Source organism: Acomys russatus, chromosome 12 (genome assembly GCF_903995435.1).
Source record: "Acomys russatus chromosome 12, mAcoRus1.1, whole genome shotgun sequence".
NCBI lineage: Eukaryota > Metazoa > Chordata > Mammalia > Rodentia > Muridae > Acomys > Acomys russatus.
This window is the reverse complement of record NC_067148.1, coordinates 39,387,246-39,401,105: the sequence shown is the minus strand read 5'-3', so window position 1 is coordinate 39,401,105 and position 13,860 is coordinate 39,387,246. Positions and strand designations below refer to the sequence as shown.

The 13,860-nt window shown below is 42.6% G+C and overlaps 1 protein-coding gene across 1 annotated transcript in view; it reads right to left on the bottom strand.

Annotated features, from left to right (window-relative positions):
- Trpm8 (transient receptor potential cation channel subfamily M member 8) overlaps positions 1-13,860 on the bottom strand; it is a 104,341-nt gene that overhangs the window by 33,634 nt on the left and 56,847 nt on the right. Inside the window, exons 9-12 of the mRNA XM_051154292.1 lie at positions 11,666-11,863; positions 6,455-6,557; positions 4,785-4,903; positions 441-731 (exon numbers count right to left, since the gene is read on the bottom strand). Coding sequence (XP_051010249.1) covers positions 441-731; positions 4,785-4,903; positions 6,455-6,557; positions 11,666-11,863 — 711 coding nt within the window. The remainder of the gene's footprint in view (positions 1-440; positions 732-4,784; positions 4,904-6,454; positions 6,558-11,665; positions 11,864-13,860) is intronic.

Below are 13,860 nucleotides of genomic sequence, written 5' to 3'. Positions count from 1 at the left end.
CAGGACTCAGAAAGGAATCCCAGGGGCTTCACAACTGCTCTAATGGAAATATCCACTACTCCACTTATTCACAGAAGAATTATTGGCAGTCCTTCATCCTTTCACCTGGGCATTAGGGAGCTATTTTTGTGAACATGAGCAGGGAGCCATCTGTTAGTTGCTTTCCCCCATCAAACAGCCCTAAAAAGTGTGTCACACAAGCCTTGTGATCTAGAAATAATGTAAATAAACAGAGCCAGGGGTGAGAGCAAGACATCAGAAAACTTGCCCAGTGACTATTCTTTTGGAAAGATGGTAGAAAAAAAATGCATGTCACCCTTATAGCTCCTTTATGGCAATCAGGAGGAAAACAGGAAAGATGGAGACAGAGAACTGAATTCTGGGAATAGGAAATATAAAGGCTGAGAACTGAATTCAAAGAGAGCATCACTGGTACATACATGAAGTTCCACATCCAAGTCCTCCCTGCTGCTTCTGTCCTCCTTCCAGAAGCTTCTACGGAAGCTTGCCACCAACTTCCAGACAAAGGTGAGGAGTGCGTCATTGTAGGAGTTCTTGGCGATCTGCAGGTTCCGGTACACTAGAGTGCTGAAGTGGGCGGAGAAGAGCTCGGTGAGGACGTCATTGGTGAGAAACTTCTGCAGGTTCAGGCCGTTCTCCAGAAAGAGGCGGACAAACTTGGGCCTGTCCTTTATGAGGGCCGTGAACATGACTTCCTGAAGGTCAGCGGACTAAAGAGAAACAGTAGGAGAGAGCTCATACCATAAGGCCCATAAAGAAAACACAAGTGTCTGTATTTCAGCCACAAAATCCTAGTGTCTTCAGCTTCTCTCTCCATCCTACTTTGACGATAAAATCCATCTTTTTACCATCTAGCTGGGAAAACAGCACAGTGGAGCCTTTGAATGTGACCTGGGCTCTTATTTATGTGGAGATAGCATGCCCACTAGGCATGACATGGGCCAGGACCTGGCTCTACCACATGGCATAAAAAGTATCAGGGACCGGAAGCCAACAATGGGAGTCTACAGCAGACAATGACTATGAACCAATTGTCAATGCTGCCAGTCCATGTTGTCCTTCCTAGGTGCACTCTAGCCTTCCCTACAGTGATAGAGTTCTCACACAACTGCCAAAATGGAACCCATCAAGCCACATACTATCTAGCAAAGATCTGGGGTGTGACACAGCAGTGAGTCACTGACACTGGGGGTTGGCTACCTGGGTCAACACTTTCTGAATGTCTGGTAAAAATTTTCCTATGGAGCTTTCCCAGGAGTCCTTTTTTTTTTCCCCCTCTTTATTTATTCTTAGACAGGGTCTTAGCTTGGTAGCCCAGGCTGGCCCGAACCTCACTACATAATCCATGTCGGCTTTGGATTCATAGCAATCCTCCTGCATCAGCTTCCCCAAGGTTTAGATTACAGGCAGGAGCTATGAGTCCTAGCTTTCCTAAGAGTATAAAGAAAGATCATTGCCCACTTCTTCCATGATCCAGTAGGTGCCCAGTGTATCAATTCTTAGGTGTAATATATGACTGCCATGATATTTATTACAAGTTAGCTTCATTGCCAATCCTCATAGATCCAAAAGGTCATCAAGAGTTTATTTCTAGCATTAAAGGTGGAAGGTACAAGGTCTGAGAACACAGAAACCTCCAGCAGAAGTCTACGGCATCTATTCCCAGAAACTCAGGCCCACTGGTGCCCTTTGATTCCAGGACTCCTCACTGGCAGCAGCCTACTTCACTCCTGGGTTCCTTGTCTGACCCCAACTACAATGGCAGCATCGGTGCTTTTCATATCTGCCTGATGTTGTTTACTTAGATTCACATTTTGCCTAGGGGAAATTACTAAGGGTTCTTTGGGTACCCAACTCTTTAGGTCTCTCTGGGATCATCAGGGCAGAGGTTCATCTGGAAAGAGTGGTAGGGACATTTTCTCCACTGTCTTCAAAGCATGTGTCCATTATACTCACTATCTTGCATTTCATTCTGTGTGTGTGTGTGTGTGTGTGTGTGTGTGTGTGTGTGTGTGTGTGTGTGTGTTCCCATTGGCCCCACACTGGACAGCATGAGGCAGTGGTTCTCAAACATGGGGACTTGTTACAGCAGACTCCTGCCAGTCAACCTTATTTCTAATTCAGCAGGCTTGAGATGGAATCCAGCAGCTTACACCACTAACAATTTTCTGGGTTATCCTGTCATTAGTTCTAGGACCGCACTGAGAACCACTTTTATACAGCAGAGGAAAGGCTTTACAGGCAGACACATTTTTGTTTCCAAATTTTGATCTTACGATTCTCTAGTTCTGTGAGTCAGAACCTAGATCTTCTCCTGGCTTCAATCTGTTTTGTTCTGTTTGGTGAAGACAAAACGAGACAACACAGGCCGTGCTCCTTCAGACATTCCAGTTCAGAGCAGCACCCACCCCACCCCCCCCCCGTGCCCCGACACCACCAGGAACCCCTGTCCTGTAGCATCCATGGTGCTCTGACTCATTTGTCAACGAAATGAGATCATCTCTGCTACGGGTTGATGTGAGTAACTAGGAAGCCAGTGTGTGTATTGTAAAGCGCTGCATGGTGCCATTTTAAAAATTTACTTTTAAGTGGATAATAGTATAAAGCTTAGTAAGAGGCAGTGTTCTAAGTCCCTTAGAAACACCATCTAATTTAATCAGCATAACAACACACTGAGGGGAGTGCTATCGCTGTTCTCTCTGTTTTCAGGCAAGCCTGACAAATATTTAACAACAGTGCTCTGAGAGGAACACAGGCACTGATGCAGTATATGCTGGCTCCTATGATGTGCATATTCCTGCCTTGGTGAGCTTTCAGTTCCTAATATGACATTCCTGGATGCAGAACCAGGAGCAGATCTGGCAGGGCAGCCCACTGTATAACAGTAGACGGTAGCACACAAGTAACCTCCAAACACGAGTTCGAAATACAATAAAAGAGCTAAAAGATCATGAGTTGGAAGGGGGGCACTGTATGTGCATGGTGCATGTGTGTGAGTGTGCAAGTATGCACCCCTGTTTGTGCTCATGCAAAGATCAGAGCAAGACATCACATCTCTTCCTCTTTCACTTGCCTCCTTACTGTCCTGAGGCTGGACCTCTTACTAAACTTGAAGCTGGCCTCTTCGGCTAGCTTGTCTAGCCAGTGAGCTCTTGGGAGCCACTGGTCTCCATCCCTCAAGGCTGGCCTTTCAGACACACACAGCCACACCTAGATTTTTGTATGACTGCTGGTGATTCGGGGTTTCATGCTTGCAGAGTCAATGCCCTGACCCACTGAGCTATCTCCACAGTCTGCATGGTCATTAGCCTTGATCATCTCTTCCCTTTGATTTTCATAAAAATTTTATTTTAATTATAAAGTTGCACAATTTGATTTTTACTAATGACCGCATTCAACAACCAACCCCCTAGATCTATGAAAACATAGCAGCTAGGTGTTGCAAGCCAGGAAGAGTTGGCTCCACCATGGCACTGAAAAAGCTGGCTGACCCAGAGCATGGGTGAGAACACACAGACAGCTACTCCAGCACTCAAACTCTTCAGTGTGCCCTTCCCCCTAACCACCTTCAGATGACTTAATAAAATTAAACACACACTGCTCCTATGTATCTGACTTTGTTTATTTACTACCTGACCTTATTTAAATAGGACAGTTTGCACAGAGGGACTCATTTATGAATCAATTAATTAATGTACTTATAATTCTACTTTCCCTCCATTAACTAAAGCCTTGTGAGGTGTAAAAGGGTTCATTATGTTGCTAAGGCCAAACACCAGACACTGTTTGCTAAAGGGATGGATAACTCAAAAATTCATGAGCCATGTACTAGTTCCACTGCTGTCATTAAAATTGATCATATGTTAATGTACATCAAGTCTTAGTCATTGATGATCTGGTGGTATGCCTGAGAGTGTTTTCTTAAACCTGGCTGCTGAACATGGAAACTGAGTTATGTAGACATTCAAATCCATCCATACATGTGTAAAATCAAATATATCCTAACTGCCCATAATGACTTCAACTAATTCAGAAGGTTAAACACAGATGCACAAAGACGCACCTTTATAAACCCCTGTTGGGTGGCTTTATTGTTCCTTCAAGGCTGACTGAACTTTAGATGTCTGCAAGTGGTCTCCCATAAATTGGCTGCTAAAATGTTTATCAAACTGAAAATACAGAAAAGTGATCTGCTGGAAATTTTTTTTTTTAGTTTTTAATGACATGTGCAACTTTCATTATTGGAGCCACTCATTTGGCTCAGGAGAGTCACAAGTACCTCACCTTAAGACACTGGCGAGGGTCTTCAGCAAAATGGTTCCACTTTACCCTCATTCATCCCACCCCTGACAGATCTACCAAGATTTGTATGGGTGAGGAAGTGACAGAAGAATGCTGCTGTCTTGATCTTTTTAGTCAATCCACACCTCCACCCATCCACTCCTGAGAGAAGACCCATAGCTCCACATCACATGACCTTCTCTTATCCCCTGGCAACAGGGCTGTACATTTAGGATAACTTACATTAGAGCCTTTGGCTATATTATCTGTTTGCAAGAAACCTACGAAGACAATGTCATTATCCCATCCTACACTCAAGGAAAGTGAGGCTGGACACCACTAATATAGCAGAACAAAACTAAGTGGATCTCCATGAGTTCAAAACTAAGATTCTAGATAGATGACCTTGCTGGACAGGGGCCATCTTTTGTTGAGACTGTTGTCCATGCTAACCCAGGAATAGCCCCAGAGACCCGTGCTACCTCCCATCGGCGGTCATTGGTGAAGATCTCATCACTGGCAAGGTCCAGTTGGTTCCACTCCAGCAGAAGCTTCAGCTGTCCGTTCCAGTTGTCCTTATCTTGCTCGTTGGTGCTGAAGGCTGGAAGTGGGCAGGAAGGAAAGCAACAGACCAATGGGCAATGGTGTAAAGAAGCCAGGCTATTATACCCAAATATCAGCCACTCATCAAAGCAGGTCTCGTGGATCAGACAAAACCACCATCTCCTTCTGTTTCCACTCACAATAAGCTGCGTTGCATATGCCCTGAAGTCTATAACCATCAACCCAGATCAGAATATCTTTCCGCTACATATGAATACAGTGTAACTAGGATATAGTGACATGTTTTCATAGATTGAGGCTCCATAAGTATATATTCCAAAAGTTGTATCTGACTTATCCTATATCTAAATCTACAAAATAATTAAGCATATCACAGCAATGTATTTGTTATTATATGAGTGTAAAATATTCTCCACAGGCTTCTGTGCTTAAATGTTTGGTCTCCAGCTACTGGCACTGTTCTGAGAGGCTGTAGAACCTTCAGGAGGCATGGCTTAGCTGAGGAAGAGGGTCACAGGAAGCAGGTCTTAGAGACCCAATTTCTTCCCTTCCCCTTCTCTCCCTACTCTCTCTTCTTATCTGTCTGTCTGTCTGTCTATCTATCTATCTATCTATCTATCTATCTATCTCTCCACCTCTACTATCTCTATCTCTCCTTCCTAGTCCATCCAGATAGGAGGAGGTGAGGAGTGTTAAGCATATGCTCCAACTCAGTGGAGCTGTCTGTCACCTCCATGATACATTACATCCTTTAAAATCATAATTCAAAATGAATCCTCCTCCCTTACATTGCTTTTGTCAGATACGTGGCCATGGAAATAAGAGAAGTAACTAATACAGCACACATGGCTATTTCCACAGCCAGTATTTTCTATATCTATGTGTCCATATGACCTAATTCTATTGTAATAAATAGCAATTGACAACTTCTGACAAGCACAGGAATGTTCTAATAAATACCTAATGGTTACATTACACTCCATGTGGTCCCAGCTCTTCTCTATATATTTTGCATTTGTTGGCCGGGTGTTTCCATCTAAAAGACAAGGCTTTGCTAAGGGTAATTGCACTTCAGTGGAATATTTTATTTGAGACAGGAATTCACTGTGCAGCTCTGGTTTCCTTGAAACTCACTCTGTAGGCCAGCCTGGTTTTGAACTCATGGAGATCCACTTGCCTCTGCTTCCTGAGTGCTAGAAGTAAGGGCATATGCCATCATCCCCAGTTCACTTGGATAGAATTCTAAGACAGCAAAGACTTCCTAGAGGTCAGTCTAGGAAGCTAGACTAGGAAGCTTCGGATGTGTGAGTCCCTGAAGTTGAATTCCAAGTTATTTGTGGTGTGTGTAGCACACGGACATGCGTGCATGTGAAGCCTGTGTGCACACGCTCTTGGAAGCACAAAGTCTTTACAACATTTTTAAAGGCGTCTAATACTCCAAACGTACTTTAAACCACTATGAGAAACAGTTGTTTGCAGAGAGCGTTGGTTACACTTGATCGACATTTTAGTGACATAAGACTTCTTATTCTGTGAGATACGTCCATCCAAGGAAATTTACCTTATGCAGGGAGCCGATGCCACTCACCTTTGTACAGTGCATAGGAAATGGCGTTGCTCACAATCTCATCTCCAGCCTCTTCCATCTTAATAACTGTGAGTAGGTGGGAACTCTCAAGAATTTCTTTGAGCTGGTAATACGTCAGGAAGAATGTTGTCAACCAATTGATCTTGGGTACAACTAACATAAACCTTTGCAAACATATCTATTCTTTCACAATTTCATAGGTAGATACATATATAATGTCTTTGATCCTAACATACATTCTTATCATCTCTTATTCCATTCACCTCCCTCTAAACCCTTTCTTCTTCCCAACAGGTTTTCCTTCTACTACTGTGAGTTCTCTCTCTCTCTCTCTCTCTCTCTCTCTCTCTCTCTCTCTCTCTCTCTCTCTCTCTCTCTGCCCCTCAGTATTTAATTAGGGTTGCCTACATGGGCATGGATACAGGATTATTCACTTGAGCCAAGGTAACTTTACACTGCTGAGGATATGACTTCTCTTTCCTCAACAACAATTTACTACTTATAGCTTCCTGGGGAGAAGATGAGGTTTTATATGAGTCTCCCCACCTGTGATTATTCCATCTTTGTCTTTAATAACCACATATTGAGAATTACAGATCTCCTTCCCCATCTACATCAGCTAAACCTACAACCCCCCCCCCGCCCATGTATGAAAACACGAAATACTAAAGACACCAATTGTCTGGTAAGTAAATGAATGAAGAACAGGCAATAAAAGCCAATGTAAACCTAAGTGTGGCTGGTCATAAAGCTTGAGAAAGGAAGAAGGAATAGTTCAAAGGCAAACAAGAAGAAGCCAAATGAACAAGAGATGAAATATCTTTAGATGTTTGAATGAATGGTACCTAGCATGGCTCATATTCAGATACTGTGGAAAGTTAGGATCTTTATGGGCTCAGAGTAGTTGTGTGGAATCACTGTGCTATAGGACTTGGTGCTACAGAGATCTTATATTATCCTTTATGGGAAACAAATATATTATCCTCTGTGAATTTTTTGTAGTGTTTAATTTTGAAACAGATTCTTTGAAAAAGCATCTAATTGCAAGGCTCCAGGTACTGGCAAGGACGGTGGCTCCATGAAGAGCTTCTCCTTCAATGGAAGAAGCAGGCTTGCTTTGGTTAGCTTCAGTTTTAGATAGTGGTGATTTCATTAGCAAAATTTAGACCTGGACCTTCTGGGTCTATACTGGGCAAGAGCCAGGAGTCTCACGGCCTTGCTGTTGGAAGATAACAAGATATGGACTGAGAAAGTTCTTCTGACAGCTATTTGGAGATGAACTTTTAAGGCCCCTGTTCCTTGGGAAGGGTGATGACGAAGACTTGGGTTCAGAAAATGCACAACCAGACAGGGAAGATAGATCAAAGCATCAGCAAAACACAAACTATGAGGATTTTGAGGGAAAGGGAGAGATGAGCACAGCAGATTGAAGCCTTTGTTAAAACCAATGGAATGGAATCCAGGAAGAAATGATAGGTAAGGAGTCAAATCTAGGGCTCAGGGTAATGGAGCACACTTGAAGTGGGCAGCTCCATGCAAGGAGGACATCTTTGATTTTGCAATGAAATGGGGGAAAAAAGAAAAGAAACATGAATACAGAGCACAGTGACAGATCTAGAGGAGGTTTGTGGACCCTCTAACTATATTGCTTCCCACACTGTATCTCCTCTCATCCTGTGCCTGACTGCAACCAGTACAAGAATTCCTGAACGCAAACCAGACCTCAGTTTCTCCCTGCTTCCGGACTTTCAATGATATCTCATGACAGTTCATCAAGACTCAAACTTGAAAATGGTGCTCAGATAACTGCCTGCTCTGGTCCATCGTAAGCTCTCCCACTCACAAATGTATCTGCTCTGCCCTCACTCAGTTCTTCAGATATATTAGCTTCTCAGCTCTGGACCTTTGTGCATGCTGTTCCCGCCATCATGATGTTCACCCTCACACCAGCCACTCTCCATCCCTCAGATTCTGGTTCCCACATCACTTTATCTGAGAGACTTCCACAAAGCCCCACACCACAACACACCTTTCTCTATCTATGCTATATTTCTTCAGAATACGCCGTGATGGTTAAATTTGGTTGTCCACTTGACAGAATCTAGAGCCTCCTAGGAAACAAACCTGCAGGCATGCCTATAAGGAACTCTTTAGATTTAGCTCTAAATCTAAATGTGGGTGGGTACCTTTTGATGAGCTGGGGCCCATGGCTGAATAAGAAGGAGAAAATGAACTGAGCCCCAGCATTTCCCCTCCCCCATCTCTTTCTCTCTCTGCTTTTGACTACAGAGGCAACGTAACCAGCTATCTGATGCTCTTGCCAGCATGGTTTTCCTGGCATTATGGCTGTAGCCCCTAGAAGTATAAGCTAAAATAAAACCTTCCTCCTTTAACTTGTTCCTTGTCAGGCATTTGTTCACAGTAATGAAAAAGGTATCAAATGCACACTCATTTCAGTTTGAAATAATAGAGTGATTTTCATAATAATGTCACATGAGCTTTTTTTTTTAACTTATGCTCCCTGTGTGAGGCCATAGACACAATTCTTGATGTGACCAAACCAAATCTAGCACAAGGTGTGCCCATAATAAATACCAACCAAAGGAGCAGAACATGAAATAGCTTTAGATGTTTGTTCGAATGAATGGTATCTAGCGTGGCTCATATTTAGCTACTATGGAAAATCAAGATCTTGATGGGCTTGGTAATTGTGTGGAATCACTATGAGGGAGCTTTTAGGGAAGAAGGTGAGCTGCCAAGGCCAGAAGGATAAGGATTTCTTGGAGATATGAGGTAAGCATAAATTCATCTTTGGGGGTCAGCCATCTATCCACATGACCAGCAAAGTCACTCAAGGAAGGTCAATGTTGGAAGGTTGCTTATATATTTCACTAATTTACATATTTATTAGTTAATAATCCTACTCTCACATTTGGTCTTTTGGGAATCTGTACCAATCTCACAGCCCCATATGATTGCATAGTAAAAATGCCAGAGTAATTTTCATTTTTATGTATGTCTTCTGGTTGACATGATTAGAAATGAATATATTTAATTAGATGTGATATGAATCAGATATGAATAACAGAAATGATAATATAATCAAAGGCAGCAAAATTACCCTGACATTTAGCTTAAAATGAATTGCCTATAATAGTTTTCTTGAAGTAGAAATAAAAATCCCTCTTACAGAATGGGGGGACCATTAGGATTGTTTTGGTTTTGGATATATCATGAACCAGACTCCAGGTGCCAACTTGTAGAAGGCTTAGGAAGTCGTTGGAATGGACCCATGTCCATGTTAGGCATGCAAACTAATAGTTCTCTATTCCTTCTTCTCTGGGTACCCTGGCACTGACCACTGAATTATGTCTAACCATCACAGGACATGGAGAGAGGTAGCCAGGATATGACACCTACGACTAAGATTGGTCCGTGCACCTGTTAGAAGTAACTAAACTTATACAGGTATGTGATGTTTAGAGAGTCCAACATATATCGCCACTTCATAGAGTAAGCACCTTTCCCCTTACCTATATATTTTCATGTGGAAATAAAATCAAGGAATGAGTTTTCTGGCCACTGTCTACCACTTTGCTACCCAGGTGGACATGAGTTTGACCTTCTCTAACCGGATCTTTGATGGCTATCTTCACTGGTACCTGTGGCCTGCACAATGTGATGCTCTGGGAAGGAGGCCAGGGTTCGTCACATACTGACTGTGATATGTGGGTTCACCCAGTGCACTCTGGGACTCAACACAAGGAAGGACACCCATGGCTGGATGCCTCTCAACCTCTTTGTTCAATTCCGCCTTCACCTTCCATAAATGTCCATCTTCATCTCCATTTACCTTGTTCTTGTGCTAGACTTGGACATGACAAAACAAAGCAAAACAAGAGCTTTCCTACAAAACCACCAGAGTTACCTTTTGGTGTGAATATCTTTAAAAAAAAAAAAAAAAAGGCAATATCTCAGTAAGGAGATCACATGCCATCATAAGGCAAGGCCTGACCCAGCACAGGTGCAGTCTCTTGGCTATGGGGATAAAATTCAACCATATTTCTAGGTTCCAAATTTTAGACACTGCCTTCATCTAGAAAGACTTGCTTTTTTGACTACTTAGGATTCCACCATTCCAACAGGCTTATGAGCTAGCCATCCTCTTGTATAATTAAAGGAGTACATTAAGACTAGGTCTGTGGGAATTAATAAAGAGTGCCTGACAACACAGAATGCTGGGTTAACTTGAGTCATCTTTCAGTCAGTATTTGGCCTGGCCAAGCTTGAAATAAGTAATATTAAGTAAGAAAAAACAAAGATCTTTTATGTTTGGTGAATGGGGAATTTCATGTTCGGCTACATTTAATATCTTGAGGGCCTCTACAAATACTAGTGGAACTATAATCTAGTTTTTAAAAATCTTGTTGTTATTATTACCCTTTAAACTAAACCCAACCTTTAATTGAGTTTATGATGAAAATAACCCTTGTGCTATAAGCCTGTTATTCCTACAAGGGGAAAAATTTAAGTGGCAGCATATGCTCCTAGATATATCCAAACACATATGGGCATTTCCGAGCCTGGGGATGAACCTGCTAACATAAATGGAAGCTCTCTCATGTGCTGAGAAGCCAGGACAATGAGTCAGCAAGTGAACAGCAGCCATGAAATAAAGAAAGGGAGGAATGTACAACAGTAACATGCCCAGATGTTTTCATAAGACTATCAGCCAGAAGCTTAAGTGTTCCTCTATGCAGACTTTGTTCTGAAATCCATTAGGAAAGATGAGAGATTCCAAAGCTACCATAGGCCAGGAGGTAGATGGCAGTTCTTCCACAGTGATGACTTAAGTAGATGTAGACTCTAGATAGTTATCACTGCCAGGGTCATCCTCCCTATCTGTGACAAATACCAAACACGGAAATGTGTGTTGGCATTGTGGCACAGGAGAAAGACAAGCTTTGCAAAGGGTTTGAACTGAAACCCTGTGTCATATCTCTTAAAAACAGATAATTGGAGAGTCACTCAACTTAATCCAAATTTCATTTTCCAGAAAGACGCCTACTATGGACCAGAGAACAGCCTTAAATTCATGAAGGAGAAAACAAACACTCGGCATTGCTAGTAGAGTCAAGAACATAAGACACAGTCCATCTCAGGAGCCTGCCTTTTCCATACACAGCCTCTGGCATCTTTTCCCAAACTCACCCATTTGATCCAGCTCTCAACCTCCTCTTCAGGTAGCCGGGACACAGTGCGTGGTAAAAATCGCACTAGCTTCTCTTTGACCATGGAAGAGGTCAAAACATCCTCCACCTCCACCAGGCTGGCAATCACATCAGCAATCTGGCCAGAGCCTTCCACCACCACACAGGGGATCTTACTCTTGATGGAGGTGTTGATGGCCTAGGAGAGGAATTAAAAGTCAGACAGATAGAGGGGACCACCATCATCAAGACAATCCAGCTCAAGCCAAGGTTCTAAATCAAGGGGCTGAACAAGATGCTGTGATAAGTCTTACCGCTTTTCCATTTGAAGCTTTTATTTACAATAAAAATCAAACCAACTGCAATGGCTTTATGAATGGGAAAAGTGAGCCAGTCATTTGACAGACTGAGAAAATGATGAGTTCCATAAGAAGGACACCTGTCATAGTTTGTCTTCCATAAAGAGGTGCTTTAAAAATATCCTTACATACAAAATTGACCATTCCAAATACTGGTGTGGTACTTATGTGACAACTGTGAAAACTTGATTCAACACAACTGTATTTGATAACTAAAAGAAGTTTTTGATGCCCTGAAAGTACTTTAAAAGCAGTTAGCCATGTGTTTTATGGATTGACTTCTCCGTTCCCCATTTCACTTGTTGCAAGAAAGTAAAATAGACTAAAATAGACTTACTTTCTAGATAAGCACTTCTCACACCAATGGTTTGTTTTTCAAGAACTTCAGAAGTTGGAAGAGAGGACTCAGACTTTTCATCACTTGACCTCAAGATCAAGGGATTAATCTACACGTGGGCACAGAAAAACCTGCAAGTCCCCTTCTTGCCAGACCGACTGTTTCCTATAGAGAAGACACAGCCCTCAGGCCTACAGCATGGAGCTCCAATGGGTCTGAAGGAACAGGCTGGGAGTCTGTCCACATGGCTCAGAATCTATCCTCAAGATGAATATAAGGGCCAGTTCTAGGTGGCAGCTAAAATGTGTGGGGCCAAGTATTAGTTCCATGTTAGTCTTCTGATCTCCTCACCCCACTTCTGAGGGATGGATACAAGCTGGGCAGATCTTTGTAGATAACGCTGTGGAGACATCCTCCTTTATGTTGCACCAGCTCCCTCATCTTCCTCTCCTCAGACAAGAAATCTCTTTGTCCAAGTTTTAAGTTTCAGAGAAAGAGAAGTCATGCAGCTATCTCCCAACTCATTTCTCTCCGCCTCTCTTCTCTGCCACCACTCTCTGCCTCCTCTTTATTTTTTTCTCATTTATTTTAGTTCTTCGGTAATGTCATATGATGCATTTTGATTATGGTCACTCCCTTCTACCAGCTCCTCCCAAGTCATTCCCTGTTTCTCTATCCAACCAACAAAGGAGCAACAAAGGTCCTAGAATATACCACAGGGGTAGAGTCATAAAACATGGAGAAATCAAGCTAAATACTACCCTAGAAGCTTCATCTCTACTGACTAGCATTCATAGTGCAGGGAAGTGCTATGCACACTACCAGAGTAGAAGAGACATCATCAGTCTTACCCAGATGTGGCTTCTGTGAGCTACAATAGCAACTGGCCTGGCAAGACACTCCCATAGGTACAATAGAGGCATGGATATCATGGGAGTAACTAATCACTTCTGATTGGCTTTGGGGCCCAGTTCACAAGATAAAACCCACATCCAGAATTGTTAATGGGCTCAGGAGCCTGTTATGAGAACCTATAACATTCACTCTGATGAATGGGTGTAGCATTAAACTGACTTATCGCTACAACCATAGATTAGTGCATCTGTCCACCATTATTGGAGAAGCTTCTTTTTACAGTAGATTAACATAGAGACCTGCAACAGCACAGAGTGCAGAGAACGGGAGACTAGAGTGCTCAGAGGCCCTAAGTGGGACATCGATTTCACACCCCGCTCTCCACCTCCTCTTTATATGACTGCCCTTTCAGCATTTGTCTGGTGATCGGTTCACATTGGAAAAAAAAAAAAGGTCAATTTTAATTGCTCCCTGAAATTTTCTTTTAAAACATTTTTCTTTGAAAAACTCCTGAGTGGCTTCCCCCCCCCACACACACACATACAGTGATCCTAAATAAATAAATGAAAGGTCATCGCTCCATAAAAGAACAGACAGTGAGTGTTCATCTATGATTCCAAGTAATTTTGTCATCAATGACTTAGA